Source organism: Chamaea fasciata, unplaced genomic scaffold (assembly GCF_029207755.1).
Source record: "Chamaea fasciata isolate MVZ Bird 193981 ecotype frontalis unplaced genomic scaffold, bChaFas1.0.hap1 SCAF_4, whole genome shotgun sequence".
In the NCBI taxonomy this organism is placed as follows: Eukaryota; Metazoa; Chordata; class Aves; order Passeriformes; family Sylviidae; genus Chamaea; species Chamaea fasciata.
Genome location: NW_027094089.1, coordinates 77,176,973 through 77,200,114, shown reverse-complemented (window position 1 = coordinate 77,200,114; position 23,142 = coordinate 77,176,973). Strand labels below are relative to the sequence as shown.

The 23,142-nt window shown below is 55.6% G+C and overlaps 1 protein-coding gene across 1 annotated transcript in view; it reads left to right on the top strand.

Annotated features, from left to right (window-relative positions):
• Positions 1-22,038, top strand: part of EFNB1 (ephrin B1) — a 44,779-nt gene extending 22,741 nt beyond the window's left edge. Inside the window, exons 2-5 of the mRNA XM_066182138.1 lie at positions 5,687-5,964; positions 19,133-19,225; positions 20,155-20,283; positions 21,222-22,038. Coding sequence (XP_066038235.1) covers positions 5,687-5,964; positions 19,133-19,225; positions 20,155-20,283; positions 21,222-21,610 — 889 coding nt within the window. The 3' untranslated portion in view covers positions 21,611-22,038. The remainder of the gene's footprint in view (positions 1-5,686; positions 5,965-19,132; positions 19,226-20,154; positions 20,284-21,221) is intronic.
• Positions 22,039-23,142: the final 1,104 nt, after the last annotated feature.

The window sequence follows — 23,142 nt, the reverse complement described above, 5'->3', positions numbered from 1 at the left end:
AGGGGGAAAAAAGATGGCAGGCTCTTCTAAAGGAGACTAATAATAGAGGAGCACATGAAAGGAGTGGGATCTGAGAGCGTGGGGGTTCGTGTGCTCCTATTTACCCTCTTGTGGTGATGAGCGGCGCGATGGACGAGCGAGAAGGCGACAGATACAGAGGGAGAAACCTTTTCATTCCTCTTGTAATTAACTTCCTTCCACCGAGTATCTTTGTTCCCAAGAGCTGAATGGGAGTCAAACAGAAGAAAGGGGCTGTGCCTCTGCATGCTGGCACCACTTTGGGGAAGGGCTGTGGATGTTGGCGTTGTGCTGGGATCAGGTGGGCCTTTGAGATTAGGGTGTAATTCCTCTGGTTTGATTGTCTTCAGCTCTGGAGAGGTGAAGTGAGGTGGGTGGGGGCTGCACTGTCTCACTGATACCTCCTGGTGTCAGCAGGAGAACCTCTCCCTATGACAAGGGGTGTCTGATGTTCTCAGCTCAGCCTCCCTGAGGACAATGTGGTTGTCCCTGTCTGGTAAACCTGTGTCATCCCACTTCACCTAAGCTAGGTTCCAGTTTTTACTACTGACCTCTCGATTCTCTTTCTTGGGGAAAATACAGGTTTTGGCAAGGGCAGGGGTGGCTGGGTGTCACCAAGGGAGCTTTTGATGGGGCTGTGATGTGGTTCTGTGACATAGAGGTCTGGAAAACAGCACTGGGGACAGGACTGCTTCTTCTGGCCAGTGGCAGAGAGTCCCCAGTGCCTGGGCATGGCTGCTGTGTACTAGGGAAGCTTGGATGAATGAGGCAGAGAGGGCAGGATTGGATTTTTGTGTGGCTGGGCACCGGCAAATCACAGGGTTCAGGATTGTTTTTTGGGATCCCAGAGCCAGTTTGAATATGGAGCTTTGGCTTTTTTACTGGATCTGGCCCCTTCCCATCCCTTCCTTCAGGAGATTCCCAGTGGGTGGGAGCTGTGTTCCATCTGGAAGGACTCAGATGCTCTGTTGGTGTGGAGAGCTTGGCCCATGGGGGCTTCAGCTGCCCAGACGCCAGGAAAATCTCCCAGCTCCTGCAGGTCTCGCTCTGCCAGGCATTGTCAGCCTTCCCTGCCAGACATACTCGTCCTCCATGTAAGATCCAGTTATTTTTGGATTTCTTTGAAGCAAACAGCATTTAGCATATGTCATCTTATATGTATGTCAGCATCAGCTTTAGAACATCTTCTCCAAGGAGAAGGTTCTTGGGAAATGTTGTTCTGTTTCTGCCAAGCCTGAAATCAGGTGAGAGGAACCGTATGCTGTGGACGTGGGGAAAGGTGATGCTGCCCCGGAGATTCTGTGGTTGATGTGGTGCAAGGAATGCCTGGATCCAGAGGGACAGCAGATGGAAAATATGTCAACCCATTCTCTTAAAAAATTGTATTTTTAGGCCATTTTTTGGTCTTCCCTAACCAAGAGCTGAAGGATTGTTGGATTTTAAGGTTCTGGATGACTTATCTGCAGGACGGTCGTGTCTGCAGGATTGCTGGGAATGCATTGGCTCATCCACGTCTATCCATGCATGTCTCCCACATGGAGGAGAGGTGCCTGCATGGGAGGGGGGTGTAGAGGAGTGGGGTATCATTTCCAGTATGACTCCTGATCTTACTCTGGCCAAACTTGCTCTATTTTCCTCCTTATCTTGTGTTCTTCCTCCATCTCTGGGATGCCTCCGGGCCCTGGCTGAGTCCATGGCTCTTCCAGCAGGTCCCACCTGTAGTCCCCGGTCACTCCATCAGATCCTGCATTTTGGACCCCCAGGGGGAAGTGAGGGGGGCTTTGCAAGGGACTGGGGGCCCCACCAGCAGCCCCCCAACTCAGGGCACGGGAGAGGCTGCACTTTAATCCCATCTCCCTGCTCCGGCATCCCGTCATCCTGCTGCCAACAGAGCTCCCGTTGTTTACCCAACTCGGAGGAATCGGTTTACAAGGCTCACAAATCCCCTTTTCACCTTTCCCATCAGAAAACACCTCCCGAAACAATGAGGAAATTGGACGCTGCCACCTGATCGCTCCCAAGGAACCTGCGGGGCCGGGAGCTGGGGGCCGGGAGTGGCGCTGGGGATGCCTGGCTGGGATGGCCTGGATGGTCCCTTGGCTCTGCGGGTGGGCAGCCACGGGTGCCACCCAAAAATCACCTCAAGGGCTTTAAGGGATGAAGCTGCCAGCCCTCTCCACCTGCTCAGCTGGCAAAAAAACACTTGTTTTAAGCTTTAATGGCTGTAGTTAGTCATTCCCACCCCCTCGGACGCCCAGAGAAAGGATGCTGGGATGTTGCATGTGAACTGGTGATGGTGCCAATCACAGGATCCCAGAATGGTTTGGTTTGAAAGGGACCTTAAAGCTCATCCAGTTCCACCCCATGCCATGGACAGGGGCACTTTCCACTATCTCAGGTTTCTCCATGCCCCATCCAACCTGCCTTGGACACTTCAGGGATGGGGCAGGAATAAAGCTGGAGCCCTTATCCTCCTCCCACGTGTTGGTCAAGGTAGAGGAGAGTGATTCTTAATGCTGAGAGTTGTTTCAGCATTAAGGTTGAACTCAGTTTTAGTTTTTCTCTTTTTTTTCCCCCTTCCCACCTTAAAACAGGGATATCAGGTTGTATTTTCCAGAGGAACAGCAGATTCCCCCTTCCCTCCCTGAAATTACAGTGGGTGCTCTGAGGGCACAATGAATCTCCCTATTAATTTAAGAGCTGCTCTGTTCACTCCTCCGGGTTAAGATAAATGTGAAGACATGTCCTTGTGAAGACAAGTCAAGAGTGTAATTCCTTTTTGTCTTCAACCATCCCTTGGAACTAAAATTCCTTGTCTCCAGAACTGGCTGAAATCCTGCGTTTAGGCAACATGTGACAATTTTTGGCCATTTTTTCCTCTCCTTTTCTTGTGATAAATGGTGCTTTTCACTCTGTATTTTAAAGGAAAATTTGCCAGAGAACCAGCCTCTGGCATGGTGGGAACTGTTGTTGGTCTTCCCTAGGATGATCATCACAAGCTGTTCTTGTGACAAAGCAGAATTTTTTGGGGAAATAAAGGTCTCTCTGTGTGGTGAAAAGCTGGAAGAGCTGTGTGAGGGGTTTGAGGCACATGCCTCAGGTTTATCTCCTCTCCTTGTGCTGCCCAGGCTGTCCTCTGGAGACAGCCCTGCTGTAGGAGAAGAGGGGAAATGGAGGAGAAAAAAATCAGGAAAATTGGAGGACAAAGGGAAAACCGTCTGTGTGCCGATGGGAATGCGGCTGGTGGGGAGCAGCGGTTGGAGGGAGCAGTGCAAAAGCTCCACGCAGAGGGAAGTGCCTCTGTCTCACTCCATGTTTGTGTGGATCTGGAAGATGTTCCTGGGGTTATTCCCAGACAGCAGCTGTGTGCTTCTGGCGCTGAGACTGTGCGTTCGTGGAAGAGATTTGCCTCCTTGTTTTATCCTTACAAAAACCAAAGGTAGGCCTTGGTCCTGAAGGTCCTGAGACGAAGAGGTGCCAGCAGGATGTGGTGCTGGGAGGTTCTCAGCTCCCTCGGTTGCTTCATGGCCCCTCCCCTGCTTACAAATCTGTTTGGCCTGATCCCAACAGGCTGGTGGCCCAGGGACCGGTTGGTTTGCAGGTGTTGGCCAAGGTTTTGGCCACAGAGGTGTGATAGGTCCTCCTGGTATGGAGATGAGGGTGGATAGGAGCCTTCTCCTCCTGCTCCAGCGGTGCAAGACATCTGCTTGACTTGTTTGTGGCTTCCTGTTTGGCATCTTCTGGGCAGGAGGGAGCTGGCAGGGGCTGGAGGAGGGAGCTTGAGTCACTCCAGGGTCCTGTGCCAGGAAGCCTCTGACTCAGCCCAACCATGGAGAAAGGAGTGTGGGATCCAGCTGCCTCTTGGGGTGGGAACCCGTGCAAGTGTTCACTTGCACTGCGTGTCTGCGGCCGGGCGGGGAGGGAGGGACAGGGGCTGCTCCTGCCTCCTGCTCCCGCTCCGGCCTTGCGTCAGGTCTCCGGCCGTGGGTGGGGAAGCCTTTATCGCTCCCAAATCTTTGGAATTGCGTGCTGGCCATCGGCCAGGTGACCTACTTGGTGGTGTGAAGCAAAGCGTGGCTCACCTGCTGGCAGTGCCAGGATGGAGGCAGGTTCTGCATCCCACCTGCATCCCTAAAGACCCTCCAGGGGCCAGGTTTCCCACTCTCTCCTGGTCACCTTCTGCCCGAATCATGACTTGTACAAAACACCCTGCCGTGTGCTGCTGTGCCAGTAGTGCTGGGTTTGGGATGATCCCAGCTGCCCCACTGTGCTCCTTTGGGTACTACTGGAGCTGATGTGTTGGAGCTGCAGCCAGGCAGGAAGGATGGACCCATAACCTCTCTAAGTCCAGCTCCATGATAGGGCTCTACCCGTCATCCCAGTGCCATGCCCTGGGTGCCTGGGATGCTCCTCTGACCTGGCAAGCTGCAAGTGAGGTGCAGATGATGTCTGCGTGTCTGCCCTGCTGCTGCAGCTGGCACTGAGCTCCGGAGCCTGTGCCAAAGGCACTGGGGTTGCGTGGGCTCCGGCTCTGCCTGCCTGCTCCCAGCCCAGCCTGTGGATCTGCTTGGCTCCTGCAGCCAAAGGCCTGGTATTGGTTCCAGCTCTGTGGCTTCTTGCTAAGACTTGCATGGAGCCACGGAGCAGGTTGGTCTTCTGTGTTTGATCTTCCTTCCATGGAGCCTGCAGCTCCAGCTGGAGGAGCTGGCTGGGGGAGAAGGTATTCCGGCCCCCATCCAGTCTCCGGGGTGGGCTGGGGCAGGGATGGGCTGTGTCCAACAGCAGAAGGGGAAGCATGGTCGTGCAGCCTTGGCAAAGCACTCACTTTGCGTTTTGCTTTGCCCAGATTACGTGAGGGAGTTGCAGCAGAGATAACTCTGCAGGAAAATCCATTCCCACCTTATCTCCCATCAGGAACGTGTTTAGTTGCCTACATCAAAGCAGATGATCTGCTGCTTCCCTCCTTGCTGCCCTAATCCTCTCCTTCATGCTGAAAAAACCTAATCAGTGCCTTGCCCCACCATAACAAGATCCGAATGTTAATTATCAGCATCTTACCTTCCTACCCTTCCCAATGCCCTGCCTTCCAGCCCCGAATAGCTTTCCTCCCTTCTTGCTCCTCTCTATCCGGTCCTCCCACGCTCCTGGGCACGCTGTTGAGCCTGGCTCGGTAGAAGTTGTCCTGCAGGATGCTTCCTTCCCTTCCATTTAAGGACAGGAATTCCTCAGGGAGCTGGGGCGTGGACGGGATCCCTCCCTGCACCCCATTGTCAGGACTTCTCCCTATGCCTAATTATTGCCTGTCCCTGCAGGAAGCTCCTTGCCTGGCCGTCGGGCAGAGCCGCGGCGTCTCCCAGCCCTTTGTGGGAAGGCACATTCCTGGTTGGATGCCAGGCTTTGGGCCGGGAAGGGTGCTCACCCTCACCATGGCGAGCGGGACTGACCCAAGCCAGCCCTGGTTTTGTCAGCAGGAGCCTGTGCTGGTTCCATGCACAGGCTGGGATGGTGAAAGAAGAGGAGAACTTGGTTTCAGTGTCAAAACCCATCTTACGGGGGGGAACAGCAGTGCTGAAGCACAAAATAAAATAATGGTGTTAGAGTGGGGTGGGCCACGCTGATGTGACCTCTCCTCCAGCACGTGGTAACCTCTTACCCTCTTCTCTTCCAGGTTCATGACTGGGAAGGGGCTGGTCATCTACCCAGAGATCGGGGATAAACTGGACATTATCTGCCCCAAGGCGGAGCCGTCCAAGCCTTATGAGTACTACAAGCTGTACCTGGTGAGGAAGGAGCAGGCAGATGCCTGCAGCACCGTCATGGACCCCAACGTGCTGGTGACGTGCAACCGGCCCGAGCAGGAGATCCGCTTCACCATCAAGTTCCAGGAGTTCAGCCCCAACTACATGGGCCTGGAATTCAAGCGGCAGCAGGATTACTTCATCACATGTGAGTCGCCCTCCTCTTCCTCGCTGCCAGCCCTGGCTCGGGAGGGCTTGGGCGCCTGGAGAGTGTCACCAGGCACTTGTGTGTGACTTGGCCGGTGCAGAGAGCTGACACGGTTGGAAAATATGTCCCACTGGATGGGAGCAGGGGGAGGAATGTGTCACTGGCCGAGTGGGTCACCAGGCCCTATCTGGCTGCTGTGCTGTGTCCCCTGCCCTGCTCATGGCAGGGAGCAGGAACACATCCCCATCTGGGGTCGGCCCTGGAGTGCTGTCATGCCTGGAGCCTATTTCTTGCTGCCGTCTTTGATGGAAGTGTTGCACGGTTCTGGTTTGGTGCTGGGGAGAAAGAGGAATGGTGATGCTTGTCCTTATTCCTGGGTGTTGCCTCCAAGAGCAGTCCCAGCACTGGGAAGTGCTGGTGTTGTCCAGTGTGTGATGAGATGTGATTGAAGTGTCTGAAAAATTCTGCACACTGGCTTGTTCTGTTTGTGTCTTGGTGCACCATGGCATTTTATGGAGGGGAGAGAGAAGGGAGCTGGAATTTCTTCAGGGCCTGTGGTCTGTGCATGCAGGGGATTGCTGCACAGAAATGTATCCTGCTCTGGTATGGATGGAGGGGGAGCTCAGCCATGTCTGGGCAGCGCTGCCAGCTCTCTCTTTGTCCCCTGCCCTCCTCCTCAGCCTGGCTGTCCCCGCCTGGCTGGGTGCACTGCAAAGGGCATGGTGGCCACGGCTCAGCTCCCCTCGCTGTGTGCCGTGGGCTCTGCGGCGAGCGGCCGGCACAGGGGTCACTGCCTGTGTGGGAGCGAGCGCCCGGCCGTGGGAGCGGTGTGTTCCCGGCTGGAAACAGGATATTTTTAGCCTGGAATCTTTGGGAGGGGGTGGCAAGGCTCTGGCGGGCAGTGGAGATGGGGGGGCTGTGCTGTAGTGTGCTGTGTTGAGGCTGCTGGTCTGGATGTCCCCAGCGAGCCTGGCTGGGGCTGTTGGAATCTTGCTGCAGAATAATTTGGAATAAATCTGATGCAGGGGAAGCAGCCGGGCCTAGCTCTGGCAGGTCAGCCTTGAGCCCTCGTCACTTCTGTCATGGCAAATTTTGCTGGGTGGTGACAGGGGCTCGCAGTGGGCTCTGTTCCCTGTGTGGCTGTGGAGATGCCAAAGTGGCTCCTGGATCATCAGCCAGGGAAGTTTCCCTAACAGGAGGGGTGACAGCAGGGACGACCTGGCGCCACAACCTGTGGAGCCAGCTCGGCTCGGCGCTGGCAGTGTCCGCGGACTCTGCAGGGCTGAGTCACTGTGGCAGGGCCAGGCTCTTCCAGAGCAATGGTCACTGTCACTGTCCAGACATGGGGACATGTGCCACTTGAGGGGCACCAGCTTTGAAGGCAATGGGGGCAGGACACCCTGGTTCCAGCCCAGATGGCTGAAAGCCCTGGCACAACTTCATGTAGGCTCCCATCTCCGTCACCGCAGCTGGCACCAGCCTGGTGGCTCTGGGAGCCCAAATTTCAGCCCTCCTCAGCTGTCGTTCAGCTGATGGAAAGCTCGATTGAATACCAGCTTTGCCTGCAGTGGGCAGAAATTTGGAAGAGAGGCCAAAGTGCCAGACTTGGGTCAGGCAAACATCTTGAAGCACTCGGTCAGGGGCTCCTCTGTGTTCAGGGGTCAAGTTCAAGCACTTGCATGGTCTTCAAGCTAAAGAGGGCTGAAATTGGGGTCCTCTGAGCTACAGCCCGTGGGACTCTCAGGCTGCAGAGAGCCCTCAAAGACAAATAGGTTCCCCTAAATGAGCTCAGAAGGTGAACAAAGCACCAAGAAGAAATATGGGATCCCTCTCATGGTAACCAAGTCCATCAGAAAGGTGGAGGCAGAAAGATTTACCAGCCTCTGAATTACCCAAATTTTATGGAGCTGTTTTGCATTTCACATGAAAACTGAAGTGAAAATCAGCCTCCTGGAGCTTTGGGAGGTGCTTTCACAAGCGGCTGCCGGTGCATTGCCGACTCCAAACGCGGCTCCTGCAGGGCCCCCGTGGCTTTGAGCCGATGCCAGCTCCCCTCCAAGGCTGCCAGCACACCTGGGTCACTGCAGGTGACCGGCTCCAGCTCACTGCGGATGCAACAGGACACGCAGCCGGGATTTTGTAAAGACGGCATAGCCCAGCTTGGGAAATCCCGGCTGTGCGTCCCGTCAGATGTTGGGCTGAGCCTTTTAAGCTCATTTTTAATATAAAATCCTGTTTATCCTCTTGTTCCCAGTTTCAGGCTGTATGGGGATGCAGTGAGCAGGGTGCTTGGAGCATCCCTGTGGCATGCCTCCCCTCTCCTCAGGGGGCTGGCAGTGCTCTCTGCCCCTGCCTTGGACCGTTTCTGACTTTAATTTCTCTTGACTCCTCCAAGCTTTGATGCGAAACCCCTCAGAGCTGGAAGCTGCCAGCTGAACTTTGGCCCCTGGGTGGGCTGAGGATGCTCCTGTGATCTGGCCGTACCCTCTGCCGAGCAGCCCCAGGAGTTCTTTCTGCCAAGAAATAAAATAGCCAAAAAAACAAAGTCAAAACTCTCCTGAGCAGACCACCCACATGTTGTCTTTCCCGCCCCCCCCCCCCCCCCCCCCGCCCCAACCCTCCCCAGTTTTTCTCCCCTCCCTTTCCCCAAGCTTTGCCTGGACAGACAAAGGGGTTTTTTTCTTTTTTTTCATTTCTAAGCTGGGGAAACAACACTGAAGCCGAGGGGAACGGGGCGTATGCCACTCATCCCCCCACCTTCCCCAGTGGCTGGACAACCTTCTCACTGGAGCTGGGGGGCTTCCCGGGGTCCCTCCTATTCAGGACTGCTCCTTGCCATCACTTTGGATGTGCCAAGCCTTGTTTAGGGACACTTTTATCATGGAGGGACGTGGCCCCAGCCCTCGGCTTAGCAATGAAAAGGCTTTTGAAAGCTGCTGTTCCCTGTCCCCATCCTCTCCGGAGCCTCACACCGACCCCCTCCACAGCAGCTCCAGGCTTTCCTTAAAAGCATCTTTGCTCCTTGGGGTGGATTAAGAAAAGGTGATGCTTACTCCTAAGGCTTTCCATAAAGAACAAGATGCAGCAGTGTCTGCCTCCAGGTCTGCACTGGGGGGGCATGTGGGACTCCAGCAGGACATGGGCACCATCCCCAGGGTGAAGAGGGTGAAGAAGCTGGGAATTTAGGAATTCTGTGTTTTATATCATGTTGGGCTGTGGTTTCTTCCATTCCTGGTCTCCCAGGTGTTTTCCTGCTTGCCTTTGGTACCTTGGTGGGATTCCCTGTGCCCAGTGTCTTGTCCCCTCTCTACAAAATACTTCCCACTGGAATAGCCTTCCCCCTTCCGGGTGCTTGCACTCTCGGGATGTCGTGAACAGCTTCAGCCCCACCACGGCTTATCCAGCCCTGCAGGTTCAGCTCCTTCCACCTCCCCTCCTAATTCACTCCAACTCCTAATTGTGTTTGCTGCTCGTCTTTGAACTTGCTCCAGTTTTACTATCTCTGGTAATGAGGTGCCTGGATAGAGATCCATTAATCCCTGTGTCCTGGCAGTAGGGTGACATGAGGAGGAGCTCCCGCAGTGGCTCCCTGCTATCCCGGAGCTCTGGATCAGAGAATCAAAGAATGGTTTGCGTTAGAAGGAACTGTTAAATGTCACCTAGTCCATTCCTGGAATGTCCTGTCCCTGGAAGTGCCTGAGGCCAGACTGGATGGGGCTTGGAGCAGCCTCGGCTAGTGGAAGGTGTCCCTGCCCATGGCAGGGGATGAACTGGATGGACTCCCATAGTTCCCAGTTCCTTCTCTGGTTTTTGGGGCTGGTGGTGGTCCTGGCAGCCCCTTCTGTATTTAGTGGAGTATGTCACCCCAGGCAAACTTTGCTCATCCTTGGGGCGCATTTCCAGGCAGCTGTTTGCAGATGTGGTGGTGCTGAGGTGTTCTTCCAGGTGTTCTTCCTCAGTGTCTGATCTGTCCCATGAGCCTCTTTAAAGCACAGAGCCCTTGTTTGATGGCAATGCTGAAGGAAAAGCAAGGTCCTAGTAGATGTTTCCTCATAAATCCGAGGCATTTGCTGTTTATTGTGAGTCCTTAAGCCCTTCAATCCATTTTTGATGTAATAATGTCCGTAATCCAATCCAACGCTTCTTGGCAGTGGGATGCAGTGAGAGCAGATCTATTACCCTGAGTGTTGTGTTAAAGCCCTTGTCTTGCATTTCTGTTTTTAGATGCAATTAGTCTTAACCTGGCAAGAGTTATTTGTTGTAAACCATCGCTGCTGCTGTGATGCGGCTTCGTCCCTGGGCCACGCTCAGTCAGCGTTTTCCTGCAGCTCAGCATGGGGATGGGGGTCACCTGTACCCTGCCAGCTGCCAGGATCATCCTTCCTCCTTCCTCGGGAGCTTTTTTGGGATATGTTGCCATACTTGCTTTTCTGGCTGTGCTCCTCCAGCTTCCGTCGGTTTGGGAAGCCTTCAGCCCGTGCCAGTGCATTTGTGTGGAGCAGCTCGTGCTCCTTCCCACATTCCTTGGGATTTGATAATTCCCTCACTGGTTCCTTGGGCTGGGGGCTGTGCCAGGGGGTCTTTGTCATCCCGTCAGCTCTTTGCTGATGCCATTTGAATGTGGCCACTTTCATGTGCTCCTCATCCTCCTTCCCACAACTTGTTTGGTGGAGGGGAGTTGAAAGCCCAAGGGCCGTTTGATGCCACGATGGGAGCTGTGAACTTCTGCTTATAAAACCCCAATTAAGCGGCTTCCTCATTCTTCACCCAAACGGGCCTGGCTTGCAACACACCCGGACCAAGCACAGGCGGCCTGGTGGCCTCCATCTGGTTTTGGGGCTTTGCTCCTCCATGCCCATCCCGCTGGGAGCCGCTGGCAGAGGATGGTGATGCCGCGTGGGAGCCGGAGGCCGGACACAAACTACTCTAACGGTGTCCTGCTCCCGACTTCAAAGCCTGGGCCCTGGCCATGTCAAACCCTAATAATGGCCCTTAGACAACACGCGATTCCTTGTCTTGCAGGCTTGTCTGAAGAGCGTGACCACAGTAAATGTGATTTTGTTGAGCCCTGTCCCTTAAGCCTCTGCCTCTTTTCTCTTCTCCTCCTCCCTCCTGACCTTTTCAGCTCAGTGCTGTCCCCGGACAGCCCCTGGCAGCTGATCTCATGGCTCAGCCTTTCACGGCCCTAATAGGGATGAAAAGCCCCCTCAGAAAGGGCCGGTGTCCCGCGCCCGGCCGGGAGGTAAATACCCCATGCTTTGATCTGCTCTGGGGCCAGGGGGGCCCTGCCTGCCACAAATCCCCGCCCAGGGGTTCCTGCCTGCCACGACTACCCACCCAGGGGTCCCCATGCCCGCTCAACTCCCTAGCTGCTGGGCAGCCCAGCTCTGCCTGTGGCCCTGGCACAGCAAAGGCTCTGGAGATGTGGACTGGGTGCTGTCTGCCTGGGAAATTGGGCTGGCTGCATCCCAGGGTGCTCTTCCCCAGGAGAAATGATTTCCAAGAGCATCTGTAGCATTGTCACAACCCCTTTAGAATTGTCACAACCCATTAGGAGAAAACAAAACGTGTTTAACTCCTCAGTGCTCCTGAACACTGAGATGACAGTAGAGATGGCGTGCAGGGGTGATGGCAGTGAAGAGGTGACATCTTCCCCTGCATCACCTGCCTGATCCTGCTCTGTCCCCCTGTTCCTGGGATGGCTCACACCAAAGCAGGTTTTTTAGTGCATCCCATCTTCCATTTCCTCATCCTGGCTCTTTCAGCCCCTGCTCCTCCTGCTGTGTCTGCAGGAAATCCCAGGGCACCTCCTGGAGCTGCAGCTGCATAGATTGTGGTGGGCCTGGCTCTTCAGTGATGGTCACTTCTGAGGACTTCCTCTGGGACACTAGAAGAGATTAAACTTGTCTGCTTTTGGGTTAAATGTTGAATAGGAGACTCTCAAGGCAGAAGGAGCTTTCAGCTTGATGAGGAATTGAAACACATCCTGGCGTACTGGTGTGTCTGAGAAGCTGTGCATGGCTAAGTGCAGGCAGCTACTTTCTTGGCATATTTTTTTGAAAAACCATACCATCAAGACCCTCTTCCTGGGCTTTTCTCCTGGGACCCCTTCTGCAATCCACTGTTCCTGTGGTGCTGAGAAGAGGCTTGTTGGCGTCACTGCAGCTCTGAACTGGTGTGGATGGAGGGGTCTGAGATGGTGGGTGCTGGGTATGTGAGGGTGGGTGCTGGGATGTGGTGGTGGGTGCTGGGATGTGGTGGTGGATGCTGATGATGGTGGGTGCTGTCTGTCAGACCAAGAGCTCACTGGGAGCTGCAGGAAGCACCTCCACGCTTGGAACTTGAGATCTGCAGGGTGCAGAGTCTGACGTTCATGAACTGTGACATGCCACCTTTTTCCATCCCTAATTTTTAGGGATCTCTGTCTATCCACCCCTCAGCCAGGCCAGGCCAGGCGGTGTGTGGCACCTTTAGTGGGTCAGCTTTCCAGGGAGGATTGGTGTCATCCTCCATTTGAAGTCTCTTTGCCCCGAGATTGATGTTTTTGCTATTGCTGTGTAATGCCTGAGCTCTTTGATCCCACCTGGCAGTGTGGAGTGGGAGTTACACACCTCATGGAGAGGGGGCTGCAGGAGCAGTGGAATCTGGAGGCAGCTGCAGTGGGATCAGCTCTAATTTAGGGGTAGAGAGCCCCCTTCCTCTGTCCATTACTCACCCAGGAGGCAAATCCTTGTCTGGAGAGTCAAGGGTTTATGTGGCATCTGCTGGAAATTTCCAAACCGTGTGACTCAGGGTGTTGCTGGAGATTGATCCACGCACTCGTGTCTGCCTGAAGCAGAGACCAGCTCCTGGGGTCCTGCCATGCAATCCTCAGGAGCAGTGGATAATCTCCTGCTCCAGTTGTTGTGGGGTGCAGCACTGGGAGCCCCATCTGGTCCTACTCCAAGCCGGGCTCAGGTGGGTGCATGGCCATGGTGGTAGCAGTGTCTGGGCTGGCTCCTCTTGCAGGCAGGGGATTATTTGCAATTCTGGGCCAGGAGTTTCACTGATGTCACCTCCCCAGTTCCAGAAGTTCCTGGTGGTTAAGCAAAGTTTGCCTATAATTGTACTGGGGTTTCCTCCTGGCTGTCCCACAGCACCCAGACCTGTTGCCTCTCCCCACTGCCTGGCACCTCTCTGGCTCCCTGCACTCTCCCAGGCACCTGGAGCTTCCATAAGATCTACACATGAATCAATCCTTCTTTCAGCCTCTCTGTCCCTGATAACGAGCCCCTGGGAATGTGGCCATGGATGGAGCCCAAGCTCAGGTGGGCAGCTGGCGTTGGCCTTGCAGCTGGGAAATGGCACTGTCTGTCTCCATCCCCTTCTCAAAGGACTCCTCAGTCATCTCTGAGATGTTTTTGCTACCTAACAGGAGAGATTTACACCTTGTTAAAAGGCAGCAAGTGCTTTCCTCCCCTCCTGCTCCCAGTGGGGCCCACGACTGATTCTGGCAGAGCATCAGGTGGGAAATTATGTGGCAGTTTCATCCTGACCTGTCTCCAGTTGCTTGGGGCGACCACAGAGACCTACAAATCACCTTCCTCTCCCAATGACGCGCTCTTTCTTTGGAAGGGTTGGAGAGCCTTGAAGACAAAGGGTTTATTTAGGACCATGGTCCCTCTGAGCTGGGCAGGAAGCAGGATGAGGATGCTGGGAGTTTCCACAGCTCATCCACATGGACAGTATTGATGATAAAGGGCTTGAGTGAGTCACCAAGCTGTGGTCATGCAGCAAAGATGTGCTTTCCAGCCTGGATGAGGTTCCCCGCAATCCAGCAGTGACTCTTAATTATGATACTAATTGAGGTTGGATATAATTTTCCACCAGAAAGCTGTTTTAATGGGAAATTAGCTTTTCACTTAAGCATTACTTGGGTTAAAGTGTCTTTTTCCAGTGAGTACTCCAGTGTCTGCCTGTTCTCCCTTTGCCCCAGGAAAGAATGGGAGAGAGTGGAGCTGTAGGTGGTGAGGATGTAGTGGGTGGTGTCCTCTCTTTTTCCGGCTGTAACTGTGTGTGTCCCTCTGCTCTCTGTAAGAAATAGGGTAATTTAACCCTTTAATTTGATTTTGGGGGTCCTGACCCTGACTAGGGAAAACCGACCCCCATCCCAGCCAAACCCCCTGTGATGGTTTTCATTCCTGTTTCCAGCAGTGCGTTTGAACTGGGGATTTTCCCACTGTGTTTGGTGGAGCAGGGAGTTGTGAGATGGCCGGATTCCCAGTGCTCCATGGGCTGGCTGCAGGGACAGGCTCCTCACCTGCCCTGTACAGCTGTGGGGAGGGACACAGCAATCCCAGTTGGCTTCATGGCATGGTCCTGGGCCTGGCAGTGCCCTGATGCCAAGGAGTAGAGCAGAGGTGGCCCTCCTGCAGTCAGCAGTGCTGGTGGAGCAGCCCCCATGGCCCTTCTCTTTCCATGCCGGACCGTCTGGCTGGAGCAGCTCTGGAGCTGGCAGGAGTGGCTGTGAAACCCAAGCCTTGCACCTCCTGCACCGTGCAGGAACGGGACAGGGCCGGGCTGGCTCACACAGGCATTTCAGGGGCTGCAGGGCCCCTTCCCGGTGCAGCTGCCTCGGGAAGGCTGGGAGAAGGCTGGAAGAAGGCTGCCGGCCCCGCTGGCAGTGTGACAGCGTGGGGTGAGCTCCCTCCACACGGCCCCTGCCCCAGCGCTGGCAGCAGCCCCAGCCAATGTGCTGGAGCTCAGGGAAGGGGCTGGGGGAGGTGTGCGGGGTGGGGGGCTCGTGTCCCCACGGTGGGGCTGGCTGGGAAGTGACGCTGATATTAATACTAATAGTACCAATAACGGGATGACATGAGCCGGAGCTGCGTGGCCCTGGTGGCTGGGAGGAGCGGGAGGGGCAGGAGGAGGAGGAGCAGGGGCTGTAACCAAGCCGTGCTCCCCGGAGGCCCCAGGGAGCTGGTGTGCAGTGGAGCAGGCGGGTGCCTCTGCTCCGTGACCTGGAAGTGGCTCCGTGTCCCCTGGGGTGCCAGCCCTGGCTGGGAGCGGGGGATGGAGCTCAGTGCCCGTGGTGGGTTGGGCTCCAGTGGAGCACCTCTGTGTCGGTACCGAGGGGGTGTAAAACAGCCTGAAAGGTCTGGAGAGGGGAGGTGGCAGGAGCTGGGATTTTATTTGAAGTGCAGTCTGCTTGTGGATTCCTGCAAGGATCTCTGGCAGTGTCCGAGCACGTCAGAGATGTGGGAGACACATCTCCAGGGTGACCTGTGCCAGGAGGGGCTTTCAGCCCATGGGTGTCCAGGCTGGGCTGAGGCTGCTTGGCACCAGCTGCCCCTTGCCAGGGTGCGCCCTGTGGCTCCAGTGGGATCAGGATCAGGCTGTGGGACTCCGGTGGGATGCTGCCACCTCTCCTGAAGTGCTGGAAACACGAACCTTGTGCAGGTCTGGGGGCGAGGGGGGTGGTGGGGACTGTGGCCGTGCTGTGGCCACGCCGTGCCTGGCTTGGGCTGGAGCAGGGCTGAGCTGCACAGATGGAAGAGTGATTAAGAGCAATAAAAGGAAAGAGACTTGGATTTGCTACAGTCTCAGCACATTAATTGTGCTTTGGGGCCCAAATCATAACGCAGCCCTGCTAGAGGGAATCCAGCAGAGAAACCAAACATCTTGCTCTGGCCAAGGCTGACCATTTAAGAGACCCTTGCCTTCATCTCTTGCCAGGTATTACTTCCAGCGTCTCCCATCTGCCAAAACCCGAGTTCTCCTTTGAAATATTTTTAGGGGAGGGAGAAGAGCTCTGGTAACAGAGTGCTGGCGCTGAGGAGGCAGCAGGGACAGCACATGGCATTGCTGGCTTGGAGATGGGACTGTGGGGTTGTTGGGGGTCTCAGCCATCTGTCCCAGCTCTGTGGTGTGTGTCACTGGGCTGGATGGGCATGTGGGATTCCAGGAGTGGAGGTCCTGCCTGGCTTCCATGGTGGCTGAGCATCTCCTCTAAATTGACAAGCAATTACATGGTTAATGGTATCACTGTTAAATCCTCATCACTCAGCAGCCCGGGGCTTAATGCTCCATTAGGGCAGAGGCATCTGATGGCTCTCAGGGCTGGGAACAGCCTTTGGAAGTCCGCCTTTGGAAGTCACTGGCCAGAGGTTATTTTTGCTCTCCCAGTCCTACAGCCAACCTGCGAATCCTTCCAGAATGGAACAGGGCAGGAAAATGCTCCTGTATGCTCAGCATTGCTGGGCTGGCTGGATTGAGCCTGGCTGGTGTGGCGTGGGGAGGTGACAGTGTTTTTTCAGACCTGCCATTTCCTCTTCCGTGGGTATTCCCAGCTCCCTGCCTGGCTTCCTTCATCGTGTCACAGCTCTGCCTCCTGCTGCTGCCCTGCAGCTGCCTCTGTACAGCTCGGGGCTCTCCCAGCTCTCCTGCAGCCTCTACCATGGTTATGGATTTAACGTTTTCCTCTGTGGGTTGCTGACTCTGGGTTCCATTGACGGCTGAGCATTGGTGGCATCACCACAGCTCGCCTTAACCATGGCATTTAGTGGCACAGGCACCCAGAGAATCCATCAAGTGCCACCTGGATCCCAGTCTGGATCCACTGAAGCTGGGCTGAGCTGAGCCTGGAGCCTTCCGCTGGGGCTTCCTCCACTGGGAAAGCAGGAAACGGAGCAGGAGGAGCAGCTCTTCATCCCTGAGCTTCACTGGGAATTGCACTGGAGGAGCCTTTCCCAATGGATCAGGGTCCTGCTGCTCTCACATCACCCTGCCCTACGTGTTCACGTCAAACTCTCTGGACTCTGCACCATTTGGATGGATTTGGGGATTTAGGATTTTGACTTTTGGAAGCCCAACCAGCTGCATGGAGCATCCAACTTCACTCCGGTCCATTGTGGATTTACAGGGGATGTGGAAGCTTGTGTCCTTGTTTCCAGAGGCCATTCCAAGACCATCACTGTGGGTTTTACAAACGTTTTTCCTCTTTTTTTGTTCCCTCAAGCAACTGTTCCATTTTTCTACCTGGTTCCCTCTTAAAGCTACTTCCTCCCTCATCATTTCCATGGCCAGAACAAGAAGAAACTTTATGTCCAAGTGTGGGGTGGGAAGAAGGATGCTCAGCTGTGTCCCTTTGTCCATCCCTGTGGTTCCAGCTGCTCCCTCTGTCCTCTTTGGACCTTTAATATTTTTCTTGTATGTGGATGGAATGTCTCCATAGTTATTTGGAGGAACTGCTGCCTTTGTGGGATCTTTTGGTTTCCCCCACGTGAACCACACTTGCTTGTTACCTCATTTTGTTATAATTAGTTAATTATTTATAAATCAGACCTCGTGAAGCCTCACGGGGACTGGGTTTTACAGACTGCTGCCTTCTCCCTCAATGGATGAGTCTCTCTGAGACGCAACAACCCATAGCGTGGAGCTGGAAAGCAGGGAAACTGTTCAAGGAGCTCCTTCAGGGCTATGAGCTGGGATGTATCTGCTTATTTCACCCCCAAACCGGTGCCTCCGGCCTGGGAGAACTGGGCTGCCGAGCTTTCTGCTGGAGTTCACTGCCGATGTGTTTTTATGGGGAGTCTGAGCTCAGGTCCATCCTGTTTGGATTCCAGAGAACTCGTGCAGGCTGTCGGGGGCGTTTCTCCACATTCCCAGGCGTTTGCATGGGGCTTGGTGCTGACAGTGCTGCTGTCGGAACGGCTGCCAGTGGATCCCAGCTGGATGCACCATCCCAGCTGGATGCACGGCTCCATCCCGGGAGCTGCTGGCAGGGGGGACCCCACTGCAGGATGGGTGATAACTCAGCAAATGGCCCAAGGACTTTATGATTAGAAAAACATTTGCTGGAGTTTCAGGCGAGAGCCTTGATGGCTCAGAGGTGTTTGGAAAGAGCTGATGGACTTGGAGCCTGCTTCCCGGTGGGATTTGGGTGCTTTCCAGAGTATCCCAGCAGGGAGGCTCATGGAGGCACCCAACCTCCTGCTGTGGGAAGGGGAATGTAGAAGGATGACCTTGTTCTGTACTCCAGCCTCTTCCTGTCCCCTCACCAACACCCAGCAGGGTCCAATGGATTCATCCCAAATTTCTGTCAGTCACCTGTTCCTCCCAGTCCTGTTTTTTTGTGGGATGGAGGCAGGAATTGGGCTGCACAGGGAACCTGAAACCCCGGGGCTGAGCTTTGGCCTTGAGGCTCAGGGAGGTGTTGGCTGCGCAGTGCTGGCCAAGTCCTGTCTTGTGTCTGGAAAATGATCCCTGGACTCTGTGTTTCTCCATTAGCATTGCCTTCCCCAAGCTGTTGCTGAGCTTCTTCTGGGTTTCCCTGCGTCCCTGAGTGAATTGATCCCTGTGGTTCGATTTGGTGGAGCACTGGGATGATTTGTGTTTGCTGAGATGGAGGGAGGTGATGAGGTGGGAACCATCCTGGTCCCTGGGCAGATCTGGCTCCATGCCAGGCACAGTGGCCACATCCAGGGCCAGTTTTTTGAGTCTGTTTAGCAGAATCTTCCATTTAGGTGCTGAATCCTGAAATCCTTGTGTTTGGGTTTATTCTCTCGTGTCCCCCTGCCCTGAGCCCCACAGAGGGCTGGAGGATGGGGGACCTTCCCTGTGCTCCCATGGGATCCAGGGGCTGAAAACTCTGTGCCAGCTCCAGCAAAAAGTTAATGTGAATTTAAGTGATTTCTGCCCTGCAATTAGAGCCCCCAGAGCCCACTGGGGCTCTGAGTTTACATTCTTCACCAAGGCACAGGGTGTAATTAGAGATGTATAATTTAAACTGTGCATATGCAAGTGTTCCCATTCTGCACCAGGAGCAAAGGAAATTATCCAGGAATTAAAGGGGGAGGAGGGTGCAGGCGTGGAGAATGGCTCACTTGTGTGGATGTGGCAGTGAGAGGAAGCTGTAGGGATCATGTCCTCACTTCTGCAAGCAGCTTTGGGAGGGGCAGGAGCTGGGAATTCGGTGGGCTCCAGATTGGGGTGTGAATATGGGGGGTCAGGAGTGAATCCCTGGTGTAGGAGGTGCCGGGGGAAAACTGGAACCTGCTTGGCAGTGCCAGGGGACAATGGGGTCCTGCACAGTAATGCCAGGGACCAGCAAAGAGCTGCTCAGCAGTGCCCTTCCAGCTCCTAGGAGCCTGTTAGGGACCTGTCTAACATTCCCTCTCTTTTCTTGCAGCCACTTCCAACGGCACGCTGGATGGCCTGGAGAACCGGGAAGGAGGGGTCTGCCAGACACGCTCCATGAAGATTGTCATGAAAGTGGGGCAGGGTGAGTCCTCCTGTTCCCTGGGGTCTCCCCCTGAACCAGGGTCCCTGTTCCTCTGGGGGATGTGGGAGCTCAAGATTCCTGGGAAGCTGAGGCCAGGCCAGCTGCCCCTGGGAGCACTCCTGGGTTGGTTCAACAGAATTGCATTTTTAGGATCTTTCTTCCTGCCATTTTTCTCTTGCCAACATGGCACACGTGCAGAACACTGGGATTGAAAGGGAGTGGTTGTTCCCAGTTACCTTGTGGGCTGTATCCCAGTGGGAAGTGAGCTCCACACAGGGCCCATGAGCCCTGCAAGTGCCTTGTGGGGGGCTGGAGCAGGCAGTGCCCCTGTGACTTCCCGGGCATCCAAGGGGAGATTGTAGCTGGTCAGGCATCAGGGATTGGGCTTGGTGGCTCTCAGCTGTGGAGGCCACCAGGCTGTGTGGGCTCCGGTGGCAGTGGGACACCAGGATATCACCAACAGGCTTTCCTCCTGGAGCTCCTGCCCCCTACCACCTCCAGCCCAAGCTGCTTCCCAGCCCCAGCAATGCCCTGGGCTCGTTTTGGCCCCAACTTGGACGCGCAGCTCCCGATTCTGCTTCTCATTATTGTGTTTGCACGTCGGGGCCAATATTTATAATAAACAGGCGAAACCGTGCTGCAGCCTTGGCCTCCTGCCTGCCCTTCCCTTCCTCCCGCTGCCTGAGCAAGAAACCTGTCCCAGCCCACGCACGGGAGCTCTGAAAACAGCAAAGCAGGGAATTAGGGTGGGGACATGCTTCTCACAAGCCCTGGAGCAGCTCAGCCTTGCTCTGTTGCTCTCGGCATCTCCCAGTGCTCCTGTGCCCCCGTGGGAGTGGTTGACAACTGGGGGCACTTCTTTAAGGGGGGAACAAGCTTTCCAGGTTGGATCAAGGCTTCTCTTCCATCCCTCCCCTGCCATTTCCCAGATCCAAATGCAGTGATCCCAGAGCAGCTGACAACCAGTCGGCCAAGCAAGGAGTCGGATGACACTGTGAAAGTTGTCACGCAGAGCCCACGCAGCAAGGTCCCAGCAGTGGAGGACCCTGGCAAGCCAGGTGGGTATTCCAGGGATCCCCCTGGAGAGGGATAGGGCTTTGCCTGCTGTGGGGCCAATGAAGCCCCCTCCAAGCTGAGCTTGTTGCTTGGATCCCAGGGACACCAGACGCCCCGGATCCAGGATCTGGATGGGTTTGCCATAAGTGTTGTGCCCACTCTGCTGCCCTGCTGCTGTCCCAAGCCCAGGGTGCAGAGTAGCTTGGGTTTGTTTTCCCAGCTCCTGGCAGAGCTTGGCAGGGAAGTGCTGTTTCAGCACTCTTCCTCCTCCTCCTCCCATGTGTTCCTCACAGTACATCTGGGAGGGCCTGGAGGAGGTGAGGTCCTCGGGTGTGAGAGCCCTTTGAAGGTGGTTTCCTGAGTTCCTGACCCCTCTGAGAGCAAAGTGGAATCAGATGAAGCTGGGAAGTCTCTCTTTTCTTCCTGCCTGGATCAACCTCTGAGCTGCCCCCACAGGGGCTGTGGCTGCCCTGGCCCAGGGGTCAGTAATTGGAGACTGGGAGGGTCTGGGTGTCAGAGCCCACGTTCACCAGGGCATCCCAGTCTATTGCGGGGGGCAAAGGCTCCCCAGGTCTGGAATAGAGTAATCTGGAAATGTTCAACACTCTCCTCCATAGGCTGGGAGATGGGAAGAGGAGCAGGGGTGCAGGGTGGGGGGCAGGGCGTGTGGTGTGGATGCCTGGGGCTCCTGCCTGCCCTGCCCAGTCCTTCACAGAGATGTGTGGGTCTGACTGGGGTGGGAAGGTGGGGAGCAAGTGCCATCCCCTTGGAGGTGAGGGATTTGCCTCCCTGGGAGCACAGCACTCAGTTGTGCTGAGTTTGGGGGGCAGAGGGGGGCTCCAATGGGCAAGTCCTCCCCCTGCTCCACAGGTGTGATCCATGCATGGACAGGGCACAGGTCTGGCTGCCTCTCTGACCCTCGTCTCCTCTTGCCTTGCAGGCTCCGTCAACCAGGACGGGCAGGAGACCCAAGGTCCCAGCGATGGCTTCCTGAGCTCCAAGGTGGCCGTGTTCGCGGCCATCGGCGCCGGCTGCGTCATCTTCATCCTCATCATCATCTTCCTCGTTGTGCTCCTGATCAAGATCCGCAAGCGTCACCGGAAGCACACGCAGCAGCGAGCCGCAGCCTTGTCCCTCAGCACCTTGGCCAGCCCCAAATGCAGCGGGAACGCGGGCTCGGAGCCCAGCGACATCATCATCCCCTTACGGACTACAGAGAACAACTACTGCCCGCACTACGAGAAGGTGAGCGGGGACTACGGGCACCCCGTCTACATCGTGCAGGAGATGCCCCCGCAGAGCCCAGCCAACATTTACTACAAGGTGTGAGGAGCAGCCTGGGAACGGCCGATGCAGCAGCGCGGGAGCGCCGGGCGCGGGGCTGTCGCCGCAGGGAGGATGTGAAACGCCCCACCCCCGGCACGGCGCGGGCAGCGCCGGGAGCGACGCCGGGGAGCGAAGGGCTCGACGCTCACGTGCTGATTCTCCCCTTTGTATTTAGTTTTGTAGTTCTCAGCTTTTGTAATCCCGAGACTCTGAGGGTGAGCCTTCAGCTTCCTCCTCTTCTTTCTCCAGACTGTGGCCGGCCGTGGGGGGCGGGCGCCGTGCCTTTCCGTGCTCGGGACACCGCTGGCAAACCCGGAGACTCCACCCCTCCCCTTTGTGGTTTGGGATTTTCCCGCGTCACCCCTCTGGCCCTGCAGGAGGTGCCCACCAGCACCGCAGGGTCATAGAGCCTGGAGCGACACCGGGGCCTCGGTCCCAGGAGCAGCAAGCACACAGGGGGATGAGGAGGAGGATGCTTTGCCAAGGTCCCAAGATGCAGACAACTGTGCAGGGAGGAAGCTGGCAAACCCGATTTACTACTACTATTATTATTATTATTATTATTTTAATTTTTTTGTAACATTTTTATTTTTGTGAATTCCGGGCAGGACTCTGGCCCGCTGCCTCCGGGCACACGCCATCACCACCTTCCAGCACGTGATCCCGCCGGCCATGGGGCAGATCCCATTCCCCCCGCTGCCCATGGAAACTTTTGTGTTCGTAGCTGTTGACTCTTGTTTTAGTCTCTTAAAAAAAAAAAAGAAAGAAAAAAAAAATACTATCTCCACCCTGTCTCAAGCGTTCAGTGCGCGAGGGGCTGGACACTGCTCCTGTCCCACATGGAGCAGCCATGGCCTGGCAGCTCTTCCTGACCCCTCTGGAGCATCCCACTGTGGAAAAAAAAAAAACCTTTGGCAGTCTATTGGGCTGGGTCTTAGCCTGCTGGAAGCAAAGTAGGGGGTGGCAGAGATAAGCTGCAGCCCCCTCCCAAGATGGGCCTCCAGCAGGTGGTTGTCCTTGGAAAGGAGAACTGGAAAACAAAGATTCCCGACCTGCAGCTCATGCCAAGGTGTCAGGAGGAGGCTGGTGCTTGGGGCTGGAAGCCCCCAAGAGGCTGGAGCACCAGGCTTGGCTTGGCTGGGAGCTGAGCCAAAGGCTTTTCCACTCACCTAGTTTACCTGAAGAGTCCAGTGCCCCTCGGCAGGGCCTGCTTTGGGGATCAACCCCTGCTGTGCCTGTTCCCCGCCCCGCTCCTGGCGCAGGAACATTCCCTGTCCTGCCACCTCCCGGGGGTCCCACAGCCCGGGCTCCCCTGCCCTTTCCTTGCCCATCTTCTGCCCAAAACTGTAAGGGGTTGAGCCTGTCTGGTGGGATCATTCCCAGCTTTCTCTTCCCGGGAGGAGCCGCCAGCACCGCGGCTGATGCCAGTGAGCCCGGTGGGGCTGGCGGTGCCCTGTCACTGCCTGTCCTCGGGCTGTCCCCCCTTCCTTACTTTCTTTTCCTTCCAGCAGTAGCTGCTTTTGCTCAGGGAGCAG